We start from the raw sequence: 22,641 nt of genomic DNA, 5'->3' as shown, positions 1-22,641 counted from the left end.
TATTTCAATATTTCAACATTTCAATATTTTAATATTTCAATATTTCAATGTTTCAACATTTCAATATTTCAGTATTTCAACATTTCAGTATTTCAATATATCAATATTTCAGTATTTCAATATTTCAATATTTCACTGTGGCCAAGCTGAAAATGTGGGGTTTTTTAAAAATGTTCTGTCCTAATCAGGATGACCCCCATTTTTCATCATTTTTGGGTGCTTTTCTTCCATTCAATTCCTCCAGAAATGTAAAAAAATCAGGATTAAACCTCACCTTGTAGGAGAACTTGCAGCAGTTGAGGAAGTGAGAGGTGAAATATTGGAATATTTTAATTTTTGGGTGCTTTTCTTCCATTTTCCATCCAATTTTTCCATTCAATTCCTCCAGAAATGTTAAAAAATGAGGATTAAACCTCACCTTGTAGGAGAACTTGAAGGAGTTGAGGAAGTGAGACATAAAACACTGGACTATTTTCATTTTTGGGTGCTTTTCCTTCACTTTCCATTAAATTCTTCCATTCAATTCCTCCAGAAATGTAAAAAATCAGGGTTAAACCTCACCTTGTAGGAGAAGTTGAGGAAGTGAGAGGTGAAATATTGGAATATTTTCATTTTTGGGTGCTTTTCCTCCACTTTCCATGAAATTCTTCCATTCAATTCCTCCAGAAATGTAAAAAAATCAGGATTAAACTCCTCTTGTAGGAGAAGTTGAGGAAGTGAGAGGTGAAATATTGGAATATTTTCATTTTTGGGTGCTTTTCCTCCACTTTCCATGAAATTCTTCCATTCAATTCCTCCAGAAATTTTAAAAATCAGGATTAAACCTCACCTTGTAGGAGTTGAGGAAGTGAGAGGTGAAATATTGGAATATTTTCATTTTGGGTGCTCCAGAAATGTAAAAAAGTCAGGATTAAACCTCACCTTGTAGGAGAACTTGTATGAGTTGAGGAAGTGAGAGGTGAAATATTGGAATATTTTCATTTTTGGGTGCTTTTCCTCCACTTTCCATGAAATTCTTCCATTCAATTCCTCCAGAAATGTAAAAAAATCAGGATTAAACCTCACCTTGTAGGAGAAGTTGAGGAAGTGAGAGGTGAAATATTGGAATATTTTCATTTTTGGGTGCTTTTCTTCCATTTAATTCCTCCAGAAATGTAAAAAATCAGGATTAAACCTCACCTTGTAGGAGTTGAGGAAGTGAGAGGTGAAATATTGGAATATTTTCATTTTTGGGTGCTTTTCTTCCATTCAATTCTTCCAGAAATGTAAAAAAATCAGGATTAAACTCCTCTTGTAGGAGAACTTGAGGAAGTGAGAGGTGAAATATTGGAATATTTTCATTTTTGGGTGCTTTTCTTCCATTCATTTCCTCCAGAAATGTAAAAAAATCAGGATTAAACCTCACCTTGTAGGAGTTGAGGAAGTGAGAGGTGAAATATTGGAATATTTTCATTTTTGGGTGCTTTTCTTCCATTCATTTCCTCCAGAAATGTAAAAAAATCAGGATTAAACCTCACCTTGTAGGAGTTGAGGAAGTGAGAGGTGAAATATTGGAATATTTTCATTTTTGGGTGCTCTTCTTCCATTTTCCATCCAATTTTTCCATTAATTTCCTCCGGAAATGTAAAAAAATCAGGATTAAACCTCACCTTGCAGGAGTTGAGAGGTGAAATATTGGAATATTTTCCTCCTTCCAGCTTTCTCAGTGTCTCCTCTCTGCTTTTCAGGACAGAAGCCGGAAGCCCCTGGATCCCTCCCCTATCACCATGGCCTCCACAGTGTGGGAATGCGGTTGAAATTCCAATTCTCCATTCAGCACCCAGAGTGTAAAAAAAAAAGAAAAAACCCACCAAAAAAAAAGGCCAAAATTCCATTTTCACCCTGAGGATGTTGGAGGCCCTGCCTCTTGCGCGGAACCGCGAGCCGGGCCCGGCGGGGTTTGCTCCGTGCACAAGATGGCGCCGTTCGTGAGGGGAGCGCGCGGGAGCCGCGGGATGCGCGCGGGCGGCGCGGGGTGGGTGCTGGGCGCCCTGTGGCTCCTGGCGTGCCGGGTGCGCCCCCGGGCCGGGCACAGCCTCTTCTCGTGCGAGCCCATCGCGCTGAGGATGTGCCAGGACCTGCCCTACAACAGCACCTTCATGCCCAACCTCCTGAACCACTACGACCAGCACACCGCCGCCCTCGCCATGGAGGTAAATACGCTTCTACATCAATGATTTCGTTTATTTTAATCAATATTATAGAGTTTTTATTAAATTTTAATGATTTTTAGAAAGTATTGTATTTATGTTATATTTTTTATTACTTTAGTTTCATTATTATTAGACTCGAATGAATGGAAATTGAGAATATTGGGGTATTTTGTGATGAAATTAAAATGGAAATTCAGAATATTGAGGTATTTTGAGATAAGACTCAAATGAGTAGAAATTCAGAATATTGGGGTATTTTGTGATGAAATTAAAATGGAAATTCAGAATATTGAGGTATTTTGAGATAAGACTCAAATGAGTAGAAATTCAGAATATTGTGGTATTTTGTGATGGGACTCAAATGGAAATTCAGAATATTGAGGTATTTTGAGATGAGACTAAAATGAGTGGAAATTCAGAATTTTGAGGTCTTTTGTGATGGGACTCAGATGAATGGAAATTCAGAATATTGAGGTATTTTGTGATAAGACTCAAATGTAAATTCAGAATATTGAGGTATTCTGTGATAAGACTTGAATGAGTAGAAATTCAAAATATTGAGGTATTTTGAGATAAGACTCAAATGAATGGAAATTCAGAATATTGAGGTATTTTGTGATGACATTAAAATGAATGGAAATTCAGAATATTGAGGTATTTTGTGATGGGATTAAAATAGAAATTCAGAATATTGAGGTATTCTGTAATAAGACTAAAATGAATGGAAATTCAAAATATTGTGTTATTTTGTGATGGGACTCGAATGAATGGAAATTCAGAATATTGAGGTATTTTATGATGGGACATTAAAATGAATGGAAATTCAGAATATTGAGGTATTTTGAGATGAGATTAAAATGAATGGAAATTCAGAATATTGAGGTATTTTGTGATAAGATTCAAATGGAAATTCAGAATATTGAGGTATTTTGTGATGGGACTCAAATGGAAATTCAGAATATTGAGGTATTCTGTGATGGGACTCTAATGGAAATTCAGAATATTGAGGTATTTTGAGATAAGACTCAAATGAGTAGAAATTCAGAATATTGTGGTATTTTGTGATGGGACTCAAATGGAAATTCAGAATATTGAGGTATTTTGAGATGAGACTAAAATGAGTGGAAATTCAGAATTTTGAGGTCTTTTGTGATGGGACTCAGATGAATGGAAATTCAGAATATTGAGGTATTTTGAGATAAGACTCGAATGAATGGAAATTCAGAATATTGAGGTATTTTGTGAGGACATAAAAATGAGTGGAAATTCAGAATATTGAGGTATTTTGTGATAAGACTCAAATGTAAATTCAGAATATTGAGGTATTCTGTGATAAGACTTGAATGAGTAGAAATTCAAAATATTGAGGTATTTTGAGATAAGACTCAAATGAATGGAAATTCAGAATATTGAGGTATTTTGTGATGACATTAAAATGAATGGAAATTCAGAATATTGAGGTATTTTGTGATGGGATTAAAATAGAAATTCAGAATATTGAGGTATTCTGTAATAAGACTAAAATGAATGGAAATTCAAAATATTGTGTTATTTTGTGATGGGACTCGAATGAATGGTAATTCAGAATATTGAGGTATTTTATGATGGGACATTAAAATGAATGGAAATTTAGAATATTGAGGTATTTTGAGATAAGACTCAAATGAATGGAAATTCAGAATATTGAGGTATTTTGTGATGGGACTCGAATGGAAATTCAGAATATTGAGGTATTTTGTGATGGGATTCAAATGGAAATTCAGAATATTGAGGTATTTTGTGATGAGACTTAAATGAATGGAAATTCAGAATATTGAGGTATTTTGTGATGAGATTCAAATGGAAATTCAGAATATTGAGGTATTTTTATTGTGAAATGGAGCAAAAGGAGAGAATTTATTGTGAAATGGAGAAAATGAGTGAATTTTGGTGTGAGATTGAGCAAAAGTAGAGAATTTTATTGTAAAATGGAGTGAAAGGAGAGAATTCTGTTGTGAAATAGAGCAAAATGAGAGAATTTTATTGCAAAAAGGAGTGAATTTTATTGTGAAATGGAGCAAAATGAGAGAATTTTGTTGGAAAATGGAGTAAAATGAGTCAATTTTGTTGGAAAATAGATCAAAAGGAGTCAATTTTGGTGTGAAATAGAGCAAAAGGAGAGAATTTTATTGTAAAATGGAGCAAAAGGAGAATTTTATTATAAAATGGAGCAAAAGGAGAGAATTTTGTTGTAGGACAGAGGAAAAGGAGTGAATTTTATTGCAAAATGGAGCAAAATGAGTGAATTTTATTGTAAAATGGAGAAAAATGAGAATTTTCTTATAAAATGGAGCAAAAGGAGAGAATTTTGGTGGGAATTGGAGCAAAAGGAGAGAATTTTGTTGGAGAACAGAGGAAAATGAGTGAATTTTATTGTAAAATAGAGAAAAATGAGAGAATTTTGGTGGGAATTGGCACAAAAGGGGTGAATTTTGTTGTGAAATGGAGCAAAGTGAGTGAATTTTATTGCAAAAAGGAGTGAATTTTATTTTAAAATGGAGCAAAATGAGTGAATTTTGGTGTGAACTTGAGTAAAATTAGTGAATTTTGTTGCAAAATAGATCAAAAGAAGCGAATTTTGGTGGGAATTGGAGCAAAATGAGTGAATTTTGGTGTGAAATAGAGCAAAAGGAGAATTTTGTAAAACAGGAAGCTGAGTGAATTTTATCATAAAATGGAGCAAAATGAGAGAATTTTGGTGTGAAATGGAGCAAAATGAGTGAGTTTTACTGGGAAATGGAGCAAAAGGAGAGAATTTTATTGCAAAACAGGAAAATGAGAGAATTTTGGTGTGAAATAGAGCAAAATGAGGGAATTTATTGTAAAATGGAGCAGAAGGAGAGAATTTGGGTGGGAATTGGCGCAAAAGGAGAGAATTTATTGTAAGATGGAGTGAAAGGAGAGAATTCTGTTGTGAAATGGAGCTAAAGGAGAGAATTTTGTTGCAAAATCGAGCAAAAAGAGAATTTTGTAAAACAGGAAAAGGAGTGAATTTTATCGTAAAATGGAGCAAAATGAGAGAATTTTGTTGGAAAATGGAGTAAAATGAGTCAATTTTGTTGGAAAATAGATCAAAAGGAGTCAATTTTGGTGTGAAATAGAGCAAAAGGAGAGAATTTTATTGTAAAATGGAGCAAAAGGAGAATTTTATTATAAAATGGAGCAAAAGGAGAGAATTTTGTTGTAGGACAGAGGAAAAGGAGTGAATTTTATTGTAAAATGGAGCAAAATGAGAGAATTTTGCTGTGAAATAGAGCAGGAGTAGAGAATTTTATTATAAAATGGAGAAAAATGAGAATTTTATTATAAATTGGAGCAAAATGAGAGAATTTTGCTGTGGAATGGAGCAAAAGGAGAGAATTTTATTGTAGAACAGAGGAAAATGAATCAATTTTATTGCAAAATGGAGCAAAATGAGTGAATTTTATTGTAAAATGGAGAAAAATGAGAATTTTCTTATAAAATGGAGCAAAAGGAGAGAATTTTGGTGGGAATTGGAGCAAAAGGAGAGAATTTTGTTGGAGAACAGAGGAAAATGAGTGAATTTTATTGTAAAATAGAGAAAAATGAGAGAATTTTGGTGGGAATTGGCACAAAAGGGGTGAATTTTGTTGTGAAATGGAGCAAAATGAGTGAATTTTATTGCAAAAAGGAGTGAATTTTATTTTTAAATGGAGCAAAATGAGTGAATTTTGTGAAATAGAGCAAAGTGAGTGAATTTTGTTGGAAAATAGATCAAAAGGAGTCAATTTTGGTGTGAAATAGAGCAAAAGGAGAGAATTTTGTGAAATAGAGGAAAATGAGTGAATTTTGGTGTGAAATGGAGCAAAAGGAGAGAATTTTTCTGTAAAATGAGTGAATTTTATTGTAAAATGGAAAAAATGAGAGAATTTTGTTGCAAAATGGAGCAAAAGGAGAGAATTTTGGTGTGAACTTGAGCAAAAGGGGCGAATTTTCCTGTGAAATGGAGCAAAAAGAGAATTTCATTGTAAAATGGAGCAAAATTGGTGAATTTTGTTGTAAAATAGATCAAAAGGAGTGAATTTTGGTGTGAAATGGAGCAAAAGGAGAGAATTGTGTTGGAGAACAGAGGAAAAGGAGTGAATTTTATTGTAAAATGGAGAAAAAGGAGAGAATTTTACTGTAAATGGAGCAAAATGAGAGAATTTTATTGTGAAATGGAGAAAAATGAGAATTTTATTATAAAATGGAGCAAAAGGAAAGAATTTATTGTGAAATGGAGCAAAAGGAGAGAATTTTGGTGTGAAATTGAGCAAAATGAGTGAATTTTGGTGTGAAATTGAGCAAAAAGAGAATTTTGTAAAACAGGAAGATGAGTGAATTTTATCATAAAATGGAGAAAAATGAGAGAATTTTGGTGGGAATTGGCGCAAAAGGAGTGAATTTTGTTGTAAAATGGAGTGAAAGGAGAGAATTCTGTTGTGAAATGGAGCAAAATGAGTGAATTTTATTGCAAAACAGAGGAAAATGAGAGAATTTTGCTGTGAAATAGAGCAAGAGTAGAGAATTTTATTGTAAAATGGAGCGAACGAGTGAATTTTGGTGTGAGATTGAGAAATGACCACTAAAGTTGCTTTTTTCAGCCTTTAAGCTGCTGTAATTCCTCCACAGTGATATCAAAGTCAGCTTAGAGAATCAGCAAAATCAGGGAATTCCAGGAAGTTTTGGGAAAAAAGGAGAAATTCAAGCTCAACCTGGGCACCCAGCCTGGATGGAACGGCCCCAAATCCTCTGGGAATTCTCCTCCACAGCTTCCCAGGGAAGGATTTTTACCCAAAATTTCCTATAAATCTCCATTTTTCCAGCCTCTTAAATGTGGAATGTCCCATCAGAATCCAGCCTGGCTGTGGCAGAGGCTGAAATGAGAATTATTTTGCCTCTGATGGAAAAAAATTTGGGATCCACAGTTCTGAAGGGAGTGGTGAGTCCCAGTGATGAGGAGCTGTGCCACAAATCCTCTGGGAATTCTCTTCCCCACCTTCCCAGGGAAGGATTTTTCCCCAAAATTTCCTGTAAATCTCCATTTTTCCAGCCTCTTGAATGTGGAATGTCCCATCAGAATCCAGCCTGGCTGTGGCAGAGGCTGAAATGAGAATTATTTTGCCTCCCTCCTTCCTTCCCTGGCACAGCCAGCTCTGAGGTGTTTGGGACATTTTGGGCAAGAGCCAGCAGGAACAGCTGCTTTTGGTAGTGCTGGGAAAACTTTACTCCCAAATATTCCTTCCCAAATTTTCCTTCCCAAATATTCCTTCCCAAATATTCCTTCCCCAAAATTTCCCTCCCAAAATTTCCCTCGTAAAATTTCCCTCCCAAAATTTCCTTCCCAGATCTTCTCTCCCAAAAATTCCTTCCCCAAACTTCTCTCCCCAAATCTTCATTCCCAAATCATCCCTCCCAAAACTTCCATCCCAAATCTTCCTTCCCTCCCAAATCATCCCTCCCAAAACTTCCATCCCAAATCTTCCCTTCCAAATCTTCCCTCCCAAATCTTCCCTCCCAAAATTTCCCTCCCAAGTTTTCCCTCCCAGATCTTCCCTCCCAAATATTCCTACCCAAATCTTCCCTCCTGAATCTCCCCTCCCAAATCTTCCTCCCAAAATTTCTCTCTCAAATATTCCTTCCCCAATCTTTCCTCCCAGATCTTCCCTCCCAAACTTTCCCTCCCAAGTTTTCCCTCCCAAATATTCCTTCCCCAAAAATTCTCTCTGAAATCTTCCCTCCCAAATCTTCCCTTCCCAAAACTTCACTCTCAAAACTTCCCTCCCAAATAGTCCTTCCCAAAATCTTCCTTCCCAAATCTTCCCACCCCAAATCTTCCCTCCCCAAAATTTCCTTCCTAAATCTTCCTTCCCAAATCTTCCCACCCCAAATCTTCCCTCCCCAAAATTTCCTTCCTAAATATTCCTTCCCAAATCTTCCATCCCAAAATTTCCCTCCCAAATCTTCCATCCCCAAATCTTCCCTCCCAAATCTTCCATCCCAAATATTCCTAACCAAAACTTCCCTCCCAAATAGTCCTTCCCAAAATCTTCCTTCCCAAATCTTCTCTCCCCGAATCTTCCCTCCCCAAAATTTCCCTCCCCAAAATTTCCTTCCTAAATATTCCTTCCCAAATCTTCCATCCTAAAATTTCCCTCCCAAATCTTCCTTCCCACATATTCCTACCCAAATCTTCCCTCTCAAATTTTCCCTCCCAAATCTTCCCTTCCAAGTCTTCCCTCCCCAAACTTCCTTCCCCAATATTCCTTCCCCAAACCTCCCTCCCAAATATTCCTTCCCCAAATCTTCCCTCCCAGATCATCCCCCCAAATCTTCCATCCCAAATCTTCTCTCCCAAAATTTCCCTCCCAAAATTTCCCTCCCAAATCTTCCCACCTAAAACTTCTTTCTCAAATATTCCTTCCCCAATCTTTCCTCCCAATCTTCCCTCCCAAATCTTCCATCCCAAATATTCCTTTCCCAAATCTTCCCTCCCAAACATTCCTAACCAAACAGTCCTTCCCAAAATCTTCCTTCCCAAATCTTCCCTCCCCATATCTTCCCACCCAAATTTTCCCTCCCAAATCTTCCCTCCCAAATCTTCCCTCCAAAATGTTCCTTCCCCAAAACTTCCCTCCCAAAACTTCCCTCCCCAAATATTCCTTCCCCCAATCTTCTCCCCAAATCTTCTCTCCCCAAATCTTCCCACCCCAAATCTTCCCTCCCCAAAATTTCCTTCCTAAATATTCCTTCCCAAATCTTCCATCCCAAAATTTCCCTCCCAAATCTTCCCTCCCAAAACTTCTTTCTCAAATATTCCTTCCCCAATCTTTCCTCCCAAATCTTCCATCCCAAATATTCCTACCCAAAATTTCCCTCCCAAATAGTCCTTCCCAAAATCTTCCTTCCCAAATCTTCTCTCCCCAAATCTTCCCTCCCCAAAATTTCCCTCCCCAAAATTTCCCTCCCTGATCTTCCCTCCCCAAACTTTCCCTCCCAAAATTTCTCTCCCTGATCTTCCCTCCCAAATATTCCTTCCCCAAAAATTCTCTCCGAAATCTTCCCTCCCAAATCTTCCCTTCCCAAAACTTCGCTCCCAAACTTCCTTCCCCAAAATTTCCCTCCCAAATCTTCCATCCCAAATATTCCTAACCAAATATTCCTACCCAAAACTTCCCTCCCAAATAGTCCTTCCCAAAATCTTCCTTCCCAAATCTTCTCTCCCCGAATCTTCCCTCCCCAAAATTTCCCTCCCAAATCTTCCCTCCCAAATATTCCCTCTGAAATCTTCCCACCCAAATCTTCCCTCCCAAATTTTCTCTCCCAAATCTTCCCCCCCAAATCTTCCTTCCCACATATTCCTACCCAAATCTTCCCTCCCAAATCTCCCCTCCCCAAACTTACTTCCCCAATATTCTTTCCCCAAACCTCCCTCCCAAATCTTCCTTCCCCAAATCTTCCCTCCCAAATCTTCCTTCCCCAAATTTCCCTCCCACATTTTCCCTCCCAAATCATCCCCCCAATTCTTCCATCCCAAATCTTCCCTCCCCAAAATTTCCCTCCCAAATCTTCCATCCCAAATCTTCCCTCCCCAAAATTTCCCTCCCAAATCTTTCACCACAAATCTTCCCTGCCAAATCTTCCTTCCCCAAATATTCCCACCCAAAATTTCCCTCCCATATTTTCCCTCCCAAAATTTCCCTCCCAAATCTTCCCTCCCAGGTACTCCCGAGGTGCTGCAGGGTGGGGACGGCGTCGCTGCCACGGCTCCGTGTGTCCCATCAATCCTGGGCTGGTGGAAAAACCAAATTACCCCTGTCCCCCCCAGGGAGCTGGCCTTGTTTTCCCATCTCTTGGGATTATTATTGCTCCTAATAATAATAATAATAATAATAATAATAATAATTATTATTATTATTATTATTATTATTATTATTATTATTATTATTATTTGCATAAAGGGAGGAAAAATCAGCAAATCCTTCAAGGCCAAAGGAATTATGAAGGGGGGGAAAAGGGACAGGAGATGATAATAATAATAATAATAATAATAATAATAATAATAATAATAATAAAATTATATATTATATTATATAGAGAATATAAATTATTATATAATTATATAAATATATAATTTATATATTATTTATATTTATGTATTTTATATATTTTATATATAATATATATATATAATATAAATTATTATATAATTATATATTAACTATATTATTATTATTATTATTATTATTGTTGTTGTTGTTATTATTATTGTTATTATTATTGTTATTATTATTATTATCTCCTGTCCCTTTTCCCCCCCCTTCATAATTCCTTTGGCCTTGAAGGATTTGCTGATTTTTCCTCCCTTCATGCACTTTTTGTGGGCCAACATTTTGGTCAGAAAAAGTGGAATTTGGTGGCCAACATTTTGGTCAGAAAAAGTGGAATTTGGTGGCCAACATTTTGGTCAGAAAAAGTGGAATTTGGTGGCCTGTTGGAGCCATTCAAGGACAGCTTTTGTCACCGTTCCATTTGATGATTGCCAGGTTTTTTGTATTAAATAAAGCTGTCACCACTTCTTTTTCCTCACCCTGATTTCTGTGGGACCCCACAAACGATGGGTGGGGATCAAGGAGGCTTTAAAGGACGGGAGCCTGGCGCGGCTGAGGGCTGGATCTGAATTTTCTTTTGGGATTAAACTGGAGGTCAGGGGCTCTAAAAAAGGAGCTGATGCAGCTCCCTATGAGAAAAGAGCAGCACTTGGCACTCAGGGATGCAGCTGGGCTGGCCAGGACGTGCAAAAGGGGGAAATGGAGAATCTGGGTTGTCCTGAAGTTGATTTGGGGTTTGCAGTACGAGGGAAGAAGGCTGGAGAGGAGAGGTGGAAGGGAACCAGGCCATTGATAGAAATAATCCCCCTAAAATTAGATTTCGTGAATATTTAGAAGTTAATTTACCACAGAATATCCAACTACAGATGTGAGGACATTTAATTTTTCATATTTAGTGCCCTTGCCAGCCCTATTTTTGTCACCTTTGGAGTCTTGGTCCATTTTTTCACTTTTTTTTTTTTTTTTAAATTAGCAAAGAACCAGAGTGTGTTTAAAATGTCACCAACATTTTAAGGCACAGCAATATTTATTCCCAGCCCAGTCTCAGCATCTGGGACAAGAAGAATTTTTCCAGCAGAGGTGGGTGGCTCATTTTAGTGATGTTTCTTTCCTAATAATCCCCAAATAAGTGGCTCATTTTAGTGATGTTTCTTTCCTAATAATCCCCAAAAGGCGGGGAAAACGTAAAGTGGGAAATCTTGAATTTCTTACTCATTAATTCCTCTTGTTTTTCTGCCTTCCCTGTTCACCATATCCCAAATTTCACATTTCTTGGCTTCCTGCATTCCTCAGTTCTGCCTCCCAGAAGCATAAAGCTGATGGAGAAAAAGGGGATTTTAATCAGCTGCTGTTTTGCAAGCAGCCTGATCTTAGGCACTAATTTGCAGCAAGGATTAATTTTCTCGTTAGTGTGTGTGATTGTGATCCCCTCAGAACAATGGAGCTGTGCAGGATCACCAGCTGATTAAAGCCTCCAATTTCATTCATTTTATATTTATTTTTTCTTTTACCACGTGAAGCTTTTGGATTTGTTTTATTGTGAAAAGCCAAGCTGGAATTGCAGAGGAATTCCTGATAATTCCTTGGGAATTCCTGTTCTAGGAATACCTGGGGCTGATCTGTTTGAAATGCAGAATTCTCTGCTTCAGGCTGGATCTGCAGAGGGCAGAAATGTCACGTACAGGTGAAATCCTTGGTGGGAAAAAAGGATCTGGGAAGAAGCAGAGCTGTTACATCTCGCACAAAATCATTTTGTGAAATGGGGTTTCTGAGGGAGCAGTGCCTCGTGTGAGAGCTGCATCCTTTTCACAGGAAAATCAAAAAAAAACTGATTCTGAGATAATCTGAGTGAATCTGGCAAATTCCATTCCAGGAAAAAAATGTTCAGGAATAAATTCTGCAATTTTGTGCTGCTGAATTTGGGTTTTGTACAAAAACGAGCGTGATCTGACAATTTTGTGAGATGAGGTTTCTGAGGGAGCAGTGCCTCGTGTGAGGGCTGCATCCTTTTGACAGGAAAATCCATTGGATTCTGAGATAATTTTGAGTGAACATTGCAAATTCCATTCCAGGAAAAAAATGTTCAGGAATAAATTCTGGAATTTTGGGCTGCTGAATTTGGTTTTTGTAGAAAAACGAGCTGATCTTACAATTTTGTGAGATGAGGTTTCTGAGGGAGCAGTGCCTCCCTCGTGTGAGGGCTGCATCCTTTTCACAGGAAAATCCAGTGGATTCTGAGATAATCTTGAGTGAATCTTGCAAATTCCATGGGCAGGAAAAAAAAGATCAGGAATAGATTCTGGAATTTTGGGCTGCTGAATTTGGGTTTTGTACAAAAACGAGCGCGATCTGACAATTTTGTGAGATGAGGTTTCTGAGGGAGCAGTGCCTCGTGTTAGAGCCATCAGCTTCATCCTTTTGACAGGAAAATCCAGAAAAATGGACTCTGAGGTAATCTTGAGTGAATCTTGCAAATTCCATGAGCAGGAAAAAATGATCAGGAATAAATTCTGGAATTTTGGGCTGCTGAATTTGGGTTTTGTACAAAAACGAGCTGATCTGACAATTTTGTGAGGTGAGGTTTCTGAGGGAGCAGTGCCTCGTGTGAGAGCTGCATCCTTTTCACAGGAAAATCCAGAAAAATGGACTCTGAGGTAATCTTGAGTGAATCTTGCAAATTCCATGAGCAGGAAAGAATGATCAGGAATAAATTCTGGAATTTTGGGCTGCTGAAATTGGTTTTTGTATAAAAACGAGCGCGATCTGACAATTTGGTGAAATGAGGTTTCTGAGGGAGCAGTGCCTCGTGTGAGAGCCATCAGCTGCATCCTTTTGACAGGAAAATAAAAAAAAAATGGACTCTGAGGTAATCTTGAGTGAATCTTGCAAATTCCATGAGCAGGAAAAAATGATCAGGAATAAATTCTGGAATTTTGTGCTGCTGAATTTGGGTTTTGTACAAAAACGAGCTGATCTGACAATTTTGTGAGATGAGGTTTCTGAGGGAGCAGTGCCTCGTGTGAGAGCTGCATCCTTTTGACAGGAAAATCCAGAAAAATGGACTCTGAGGTAATCTTGAGTGAATATTGCAAATTCCATTCCAGGAAAAAATGATCAGGAATAAATTCTGGAATTTTGGGCTGCTGAATTTGGGTTTTGTACAAAAACGAGCTGATCTTACAATTTTGTGAGATGAGGTTTCTGAGGGAGCGGTGCCTCGTGTGAGAGCCATCAGCTGCATCCTTTTGACAGGAAAATAAAAAAAAAAATGGACTTTGAGATAATCTGAATGAATCTTGCAAATTCCATGAGCAGGAAAAAATGATCAGGAATAAATTCTGGAATTTTGGGCTGTGAATTTGGGTTTTGTATAAAAACAAGTGTGATCTGACAATTTTGTGAGATGAGGTTTCTGAGGGAACAGTGCCTCGTGTGAGAGCTGCATCCTTTTCACAGGAAAATCCAAAAAAAATGGACTTTGAGATAATCTTGAGTGAATCTTGCAAATTCCATGAGCAGGAGAAAAAGATCAGGAATAAATTCTGGAATTTTGGGCTGCTGAATTTGGGTTTTGTACAAAAACGAGCGCAATCTGACAATTTTGTGAGATGAGGTTTCTGAGGGAGCAGTGCCTCATGTTGGAGCCATCAGGTGCATCCTTTTCACAGGAAAATCCAAAAAAAATGGACTTTGAGATAATCTGAGTGAATCTTGCAAATTCCATTCCAGGAAAAAAATGTTCAGGAATAAATTCTGGAATTTTGGGCTGCTGAATTTGGGTTTTGTACAAAAACAAGTGTGATCTGACAATTTTGTGAGATGAGGTTTCTGAGGGAGCAGTGCCTCGTGTGAGAGCTGCATCCTTTTGACAGGAAAATCCAAAAAAAATGGACTCTGAGCTAATCTTGAGTGAATATTGCAAATTCCATTCCAGGAAAAAATGATCAGGAATAAATTCTGGAATTTTGCTGCTGCTGCTGCTGCTGTGTGCAGTGATTCCAAAAATTGAGATTACACAGGGAATGGGGGTCAAACTCCTGCCTGGAGAGCCTCAGTACTCAAATATTATTAAAGAAAAATCAGGTGTGAGAAGCCTGAGATGTTTTCCCCCTGCCTAACACGTGTTCCCCAAAGAATAATTTAGAAAATACTGATTTTTAGCCTATTATGTTGGTGAATGAGAACAAGATGCCACATGAGCGTTTTTGTGGCAGTGAGAGGAAAAAAGAAAATAGAAATATAAAGAAGTGTATAGAAAAATAAAGTATAAATAAGAGAATAAAATAAAAAAACCAATAAATAGAACAAAAATAAAATAAAAAACAACTTACCACGTTGAGGAAGGGGGGAAAAAAAAAGACTTTTATGTAAAAGCTGCACATCTTAATCAAGATGCATTCGCAGGGGGTGGTTTTGGGGTCAGGGAGGCAGATGGCTCTGCCTGTGCCTCATCCTGCAGCAGCTGCTGCAGCCTTCAGGAGGAATTAGCAGGAAAGGTGGAGCATGGATGGATTTGGAACTGTTAAATAACAAAGCACTCGAGTTGTGGCTGGGCAAATGTAAATTTAGGGGCCAGAGAATGTAGAATTTGGGGAATTTTAGCACTCTCACCCATTGTGAGGTCCCAGATATTCCTTCCCATCTTTGTATGGTTTTTTAATGCAGAAAATAGGCAATAAAGAAGGAGGAATTATTAGGAACAGGCACAGATTTATTTGGAATAGTTAAATAACAAAGCACTTGAGTTGTAGCTTGGCAAATGTAAATTTAGGTGCCAGAGAATGTAGAATTTTGGGAATTCTGTTTTGACTTTTAGCACTCTCACCCATTGTGAGCTCTCACAGATATTCCTTCCCATCTTTGTATGATTTTTATGCAGAAAATAGGCAATAAATAAGGAGGAGTTATTAGGAAAGGTGGAAGGCAATAAATAAGAAGGAATTATTAGGAAAGGTGGAACAGGCATGGATTTATTTGCAATAGTTAAATAACTGAGGTAAATAACTTAATAGTAGTTAAATTAAATAACTTAATAGCAGGTAAATAACTTAAGGTATTATTAACTTACAACTCAAGTTCTTTAACTTAATAGTTAAATAACTTGAGTTGCAGCTTGGCAAATGTAAATTTAGGTGCCAGAGAATGTCGAATTTTGGGAATTTTGTTTTGTCTTTTAGCACTCTCACCCACTGCGAGGTCCCAGATATTCCTTCCCATCTTTGTATGATTTTTATGCAGAAAATAGGCAATAAAGAAGGAGGAATTATTAGGAACAGGCACAGATTTATTTGGAATAATTAAATAACAAAGCACTTGAGTTGTGGCTTGGCAAATGTAAATTTAGGGGCCAGAGAATGCTGTGGTGCTGGAGCATTTTGGGAATTTTGGTTTTTGTCTTTTAGCACTCTCACCCATTGTGAGGTCCCAGATATTCCTTCCCATCTTTGTATGGTTTTTATGCAGAAAATAGGCAATAAAGAAGGAGGAATTATTAGGAAAGGTGGAAGGCAATAAAGAAGGAGGAATTATTAGGAAAGGTAGAACATGGATTGATTTGGAACTGTTAAATAACAAAGCACTCGAGTTGTGGCTGGGCAAATGTAAATTTAGGGGCCAGAGAATGTAGAATTTGGGGAATTTTAGCACTCTCACCCATTGTGAGGTCCCAGATATTCCTTCCCATCTTTGTATGATTTTTATGCAGAAAATAGGCAATAAATAAGGAGGAGTTATCAGGAAAGGTGGAACATGGATTGGTTTGGAACTGTTAAATAACAAAGCACTCGAGTTGTGGCTTGGCAAATGTAAATTTAGGGGCCAGAGAATGTCAAATTTGGGGAGTTTTAGCACTCTCACCCATTGTGAGATCCCAGATATCCCTTCCCATCTTTGTATGATTTTTATGCAGAAAATAGGCAATAAATAAGGAGGAGTTATCAGGAAAGGTGGAACATGGATTGGTTTGGAACTGTTAAATAACAAAGCACTCGAGTTGTGGCTGGGCAAATGTAAATTTAGGGCCAGAGAATGTAGAATTTGGGGAATTTTAGCACTCTCACCCATTGTGAGATCCCAGATATTCCTTCCCATCTTTGTATGATTTTTTAATGCAGAAAATAGGCAGTAAAGAAGGAGGAATTATTAGGAACAGGCACGGATTTATTTGGAATAGTTAAATAACAAAACAATTGAGTTGTAGCTTGGCAAATGTAAATTTAGGTGCCAGAGAATGCTGTGGTGCTGGAGCATTTTGGGAATTTTGGTTTTTGTCTTTTAGCACTCTCACCCATTGTGAGGTCCCAGATATTCCTTCCCATCTTTGTATGATTTTTATGCAGAAAATAGGCAATAAATAAGAAGGAATTATTAGGTAAGTTGGAACAGGCATGGATTTATTTGCAATAGTTAAATAACTGAAGTAAATAACTTAATAGTAGTTAAAATAAATTAAATAACTTAATAGCAGGTAAATAACTTAAGGTGTTATTAACTTACAACTCAAGATCTTTAACTTAATAGTTAAATAACTTGAGTTGTAGCTTGGCAAATGTAAATTTAGGGGCCAGAGAATGTCAAATTTGGGGAATTTTAGCACTCTCACCCATTGTGAGGTCTCACAGATATTCCTTCCCATCTTTGTATGATTTTATGCAGAAAATAGGCAATAAATAAGGAGGAATTATTAGGAAAGGTGGAAGGCAGTAAATAAAGAGGAATTATTAGGAAAGGTGGAACAGGCATGGATTTATTTGGAATAGTTAAATAACTGAGGTAAATAACTTAATAGTAGTTAAAATAAATTAAATAACTTAATAGCAGGTAAATAACTTAAGGTGTTATTAACTTACAACTCAAGATCTTTAACTTAATAGGTAAATAACTCGAGTTGCAACTTAATAGTTAAATACTTAATAGTTAAATTAACTTAATAGTTAAATCAACTTAATAGTTAAATAACTCGAGTTGTAGCTTGACAAATGTAAATGTAGGTGCCAGAGAATGTCGAATTTTGGGAATTTTGTTTGTTTGTTTTATCTTCAATAACCACCTGCTGCTTTTCCATGCCCTGCTCTTGGTGCTGAAGGCACAACCAATTTTCCTTTCTGTGGTTTTGTAGGGCTCCTCCTCGCGCTGCCTCTTTTAGGAGGTGCAATAATCAGAACGTGCCACATTGATATTTTTGTGGGTGTGAAAAATGCATCTATTTTGTGATTGGCTTTTGGCAAATATTCAAATGAATATTGTATGTGTTGTGTTAGAAAGTAATGCTGGATTCATTCTCTTAAGGAGTGTGGTAAATAGAGTTTTGGGCTATAAAAAGTGTTAAAATAGAAATGATGTTCTGTAGGATACTTTTTTTAGAGACAGCAGCCCCAGGACACCTGAATCTTTCAGAGAAAAAGAATTTCTTGCCCTCTTATCAGAAGAAACTTTTTCACAATGGAGCAGCTGTTTCTGGTTTTACAGAGCAGATGGATGAGGTGCAGAGCTCCTACACTGACTGACAAAACACCTCCAGAGCCCTGCAGTGGAGGGGATTATTCCAATATTCAATTCTCCTGTCAGGTTTGGGAGTCACTTCCCAGTTTCTCTGTGATCTCTGTGAAAAACGCCAATCACTCGTTTGGAAAATTTTAAAAGTTTCATAGTAATAAAATGGTTATTAATAAATAGTAATGCAATTAGAGTAAGAATAATTTGGACAATTTGAATTAGGAAAATATGAGACAATAGAGACAAAGAGTTATGGATGTCTGGGTACCTTTTTCTGGGCAAAATAAGCCCGAAAAAGGACACACATTAACAAAGGATTAACCCCCTTAAAAACAATAATCTATTGCATATTCATACACCTCATACATGATGCATAAATTCCATTCAAACACAGGATTCTGTCAACTTCTCCCTCTGAATCCTGACAGCACCTTCAAGGTGGGAAGAAGTTCATTTCTTCTGATAATGGAGCAATAAATTCATTTTCTCTGAAAGATTCAGGTGTCCTGTGGCTGCTATCCCTTTAAACAAAGTATCCTACATAACCTCGTTTCTATTTTAACATTTCTTATGACCTAAAACTCTATTTACCACGCTCCTTAAGAGAATGAATCCAGCATTACTTTCTAACACAACACACACAATATTCATTTTAACATTTCTTATAACCCAAAACTCTATTTACCACGCTCCTTAAGAGAATGAATCCAGCATTACTTTCTCACACGACACATCTAATATTCATTTTAACATTTCTTATAACCTAAAACTCTATTTACCACGCTCCTTAAGAGAATGAATCCAGCATTACTTTCTAACACAATACATCTAATATTAATTTTAACATTTCTCATAACCTAAAACTCTATTTACCACGCTCCAGCATTACTTTCTCACACGACACATCTAATATTCATTTGAATATTTGCCAAAAGCCATAAAATAGATGCATTTTTCACCATCTCCTGTCTCCGAATTTGATGCAATTAACAGGACACAGACCCAGCACAAAGCTGGATGCTCAACCCTTCGAGTTTTCTTTCATTTTGGTTTCTTTTTTAGGACTTCACAAAGTCCCGGCATCGTGTTTTTAACAACATTTTCTTCCCATTTTGTGATTTTGGCCGGGATCCCCCCCAGCTCCTCCCGTGGCGTTGTTCCCATGGTTACCCCCCCTTTTTTGGGGGACAAAGGTTGGCATCTGGGTCCTCCCGAGCCAAATTGTGCCCTTTGACTCCCTCCCCTTTTCACACCCCTCGCTCAGCTTGGCCTCCTGCTCCATCCCAGCGGGTTCCCATGGAAACGGGGACGGAAATTTGAAAAGAGAAGCACAAAGGGCTGCTTCATTTGAATTTGAACAAGGGCAGGAAGGCTCCTTGTGGTTCATCCTTGTGCGGCGTGGAAACCCCCAAATTTATCTTCGGAAAGTTGCTTTCAATTTGTAAACTTGTTTATATTCCCTGTTTCTTGATTTGGAGCACAAAAGTTGTCATGTCCGTGGTGCTGAGCGAGGAGAAACATCTTTCTTTATCAATTGATAAATTCAACATCCTTATCAATTTGTAAATTCAACATCATTCTTTATCAATTTATAAATTCAACATCTTTATCAATTTGTAAATTCAACATCTTTCTTTATCAATTTATAAATTCAACATCTTTCTCTATCAATTGATAAATTCAACATCTTTCTTTATCAATTGGTAAATTCAACATCTTTCTCTTATCAATTGATAAATTCAACATCTTTCTTTATCAATTGATATATTCAATGTCTTTATCAATTTGTAAATTCAACATCATTCTGTATCAATTGGTAAATTCAACATCTTTCTTTATCAATTCGTAAATTCAACATCTTTCTTTATCAATTTGTAAATTCAACATCTTTAACAATTTGTAAATTCAACATCTTTCTTTATCAATTGATAAATTCAACATCTTTATCAATTTGTAAATTCAACATCTTTCTTTATCAATTGATAAATTCAACATCTTTCTTTATCAATTTGTAAATTCAACATCTTTATCAATTTGTAAATTCAACATCTTTATAAATTGATAAATTCAGGGAGACAACTCTGCTCAGCCACTCGTTTTCCTCCTCCCCCTCACAGCTCTGTAAACATCACTCATGTTTTTAACATTTCTTGCTGAAAACTCACGTGTATGACGTATTTTCCACTCCATAAAGAACTCAATCAGATTGTCAATTAATTATCTGCATTCTGCCTTTGTGAGAATGGCAAATTTATCTTCTGAAAGTTGCTTTCAATTTGTAAACTTGTTTATATTCCCTGTTTCTTGATTTGGAGCACAAAAGTTGTCATGTCCGTGGTGCTGAGCGAGGAGAAAGATCTTTCTTTATCAATTGATAAATTCAACATCTTTATCAATTGGTAAATTCAACATCTTTCTTTATCAATTGGTAAATTCAACATCTTTCTTTATCAATTGATAAATTTAACATCGTTCTTTATCAATTTGTAAATTCAACATCTTTATCAATTGATAAATTCAACATCTTTCTTTATCAATTGGTAAATTCAACATCTTTCTTTATCAATTTATCAATTGATAAATTCAGGGAGACAACTCTGCTCAGCCACTCGTTTTCCTCCTCCCCCTCACAGCTCTGAAAACATCACTCGTGTTTTTAACATTTCTTGCTGAAAACTCACGTGTATGCCATATTTTCCACTCAATCAGATTGTCAGTTATCTGCATTCTGCCTTTGTGGGGGAGTGGGTGAATTGTGTGTCCTTGAGAATCAGCAGAGCCAGTGCTGAATCCCTGCTCCTGAAAATTCATTTTCCCCTCCTTATTCCCCTTTTTAACCCTCACGGTGCAGGTGCAGCCCAGGAGATGGAGCTGCAGAGGATAATGAGGTGATAAAGTCTGACCTTGGATTCCAGGTTTGCTGCTTGTTGTCAATAAGAAGGGAAAAAAAAGGAAACAAAAATATCGTGGGATGGTGACATTTTATCAGAGTGTTTTGCAAATGTGTTAAATGATGAAGTTTGATGTAAATGCATTAAAGGGCAGGGAAGTCACTTTGCCTTCAGGTTTTTCTCAGTGGCTTTTTGAGTGATAAATGATCCAATCCTTCTTTACCTCACCAAGAAAAAGGAGTTATTTGGGAATCTCTCCTCCAAATCTCGTGGCTAAAACGTGAGAGGTGTTAAAGTTTGACTGCAGAGGGTAATGAGGTGATAAAGTTTGACCTTGGATTTCAGGTTTGCTGCTTGTTGTCCATAATGAAGGGGAAGAAAAAAAGGCAAGGAAGCAAAAATATTATGAAATGGTGACATTTTACCTGAGTGTTTTGCAAATGGGTTACATTATAAGGTTTGATATAAATGCATTAAAGGGCAGGGAAGTCACTTTGCCTCCAGGTTTTTCTCAGTGGCTTTTTGAGTGACAAATGATCCAATCCTTCTTTACCTCACCAAGAAAAAGGAGTTATTTGGGAATCTCTCCTCCAAATCTCGTGGCTAAAACACCACCACTGCAGAGCACTCAGACATTTTCTTTCCCGCCCCTTTGCAAACCATTCCTCACAATAACCTCCATTAAGTGGCATCACAAGAAAAGACAATTCTCCAGCTCCACGGCCCCTTTTTTCCCTGGCACCACGGGAGGCTGGCCTCTTTTGTCTGGGAATTACAAACTTCCAGCCTTTTGAAATTTTCAATTTTGCCTCCCCTCCCACTCAGCAGTGGCTGCCTTGAAGGTTCCAGGGTCACGGAGGGGACTTGGGAGAGCTGATCCATCAGAAAGGAGCAGGTTCATGGATTAAAGGAGCATTTTTTGGATCTCTGGCTGGCAGTGTGTTATAAATGAGAAGCTTGATTAGGCCAATATTCAAGCAGCAATCAATTTATTAATTAATATGGTGAAGTATGAGCAATACAGTGCTGGGTACAGCGGGGGAAGTTTTCCCTCCAACTGCACACCCATAGTTGAGGCTTACAGGTATTTATTATATAAATACAGGTATCTATGGAAACATGATAAATATTTTATAGTATAATTATAGATATTATATAAATATTTCTTATATATCTATGCTCATAAGCTTTCTCAGCAGTTCCTATTCCAATTTTTACGCCACAGTTCTAGACACTGTTGTGATTTAGTTTTTCTCAGGATGTATCCATCTCAAAAAGGAGTATCTTAGATGGTGGTGGTCTGGTTTCCAAAAGAAGAGAGACAAATCTTATCTGGTGGCTCCACCTTTTGATTGCAAGGCCTGTAAATCTCATACCAGTGATGTCCAGCTTCCTTTGGTCCAAACCATAAATCCTTGAGGTGATGTTCATCTTCTGTTCTCAAGCTGTTTTTCTCTGTTTTGTTAAGGTATGACATAAGCGTGTTTATTTATATATATTCCAAGGATACAAGCAACATTCTAAAATTATACTTCAAAAGGTTGTTATTGCAAAACTCTTTAAGGCCTAACTACAGGCAAAGAGCAACATCCTTAAAGCTTTAATTTAAATGCTCCTAAATCAACTGCAGTTAATTACAAACAAAGGGTAGGTTCAAAGGCCTTCTTCCATGCTTTACTTTCCTCAGTTTTTATTAGAATTCATCTTTATAACTGCCTCATGGTCAGTCTCCACACATATCACATAAAAAAAGGGATTTTGCAGTTATTCAGTGAGAAAACACGCTGCTCTTGCCTTTCCCATCTTCCTTAAGGAGTTCAGTGCAGCCTTTCCTGCTTTTGCAGTCTGACCCCACTGATTCCATTCTGTGTCGATTCCCCCTTTCCAGACTGTGAAAAATCACTTGTTTTTAAA

General features: G+C 37.3%; 1 protein-coding gene across 4 annotated transcripts in view; it reads left to right on the top strand.

Moving 5' to 3' along the window:
- Nucleotides 1-22,641, top strand: part of FZD3 (frizzled class receptor 3) — a 78,589-nt gene that overhangs the window by 9,265 nt on the left and 46,683 nt on the right. For all 4 annotated transcript variants that reach the window (XR_011682419.1, XR_011682418.1, XR_011682417.1 and 1 more), the window contains exon 2: nt 1,728-2,192. Coding sequence is in view for 1 of the 4 variants with exons in the window: in XM_071448013.1 (XP_071304114.1) it covers nt 1,956-2,192 (237 nt within the window). In the remaining 3 variants the exon portion in view is untranslated. The remainder of the gene's footprint in view (nt 1-1,727; nt 2,193-22,641) is intronic.

This window comes from Agelaius tricolor, unplaced genomic scaffold (assembly GCF_023055355.1).
Source record: "Agelaius tricolor isolate 1412-34295 unplaced genomic scaffold, bAgeTri1.0.p SCAF_1, whole genome shotgun sequence".
NCBI classification, from domain to species: Eukaryota; Metazoa; Chordata; class Aves; order Passeriformes; family Icteridae; genus Agelaius; species Agelaius tricolor.
Note: the sequence above shows the minus strand (reverse complement) of the source record. Positions and strands in the feature narration are given on the sequence as shown.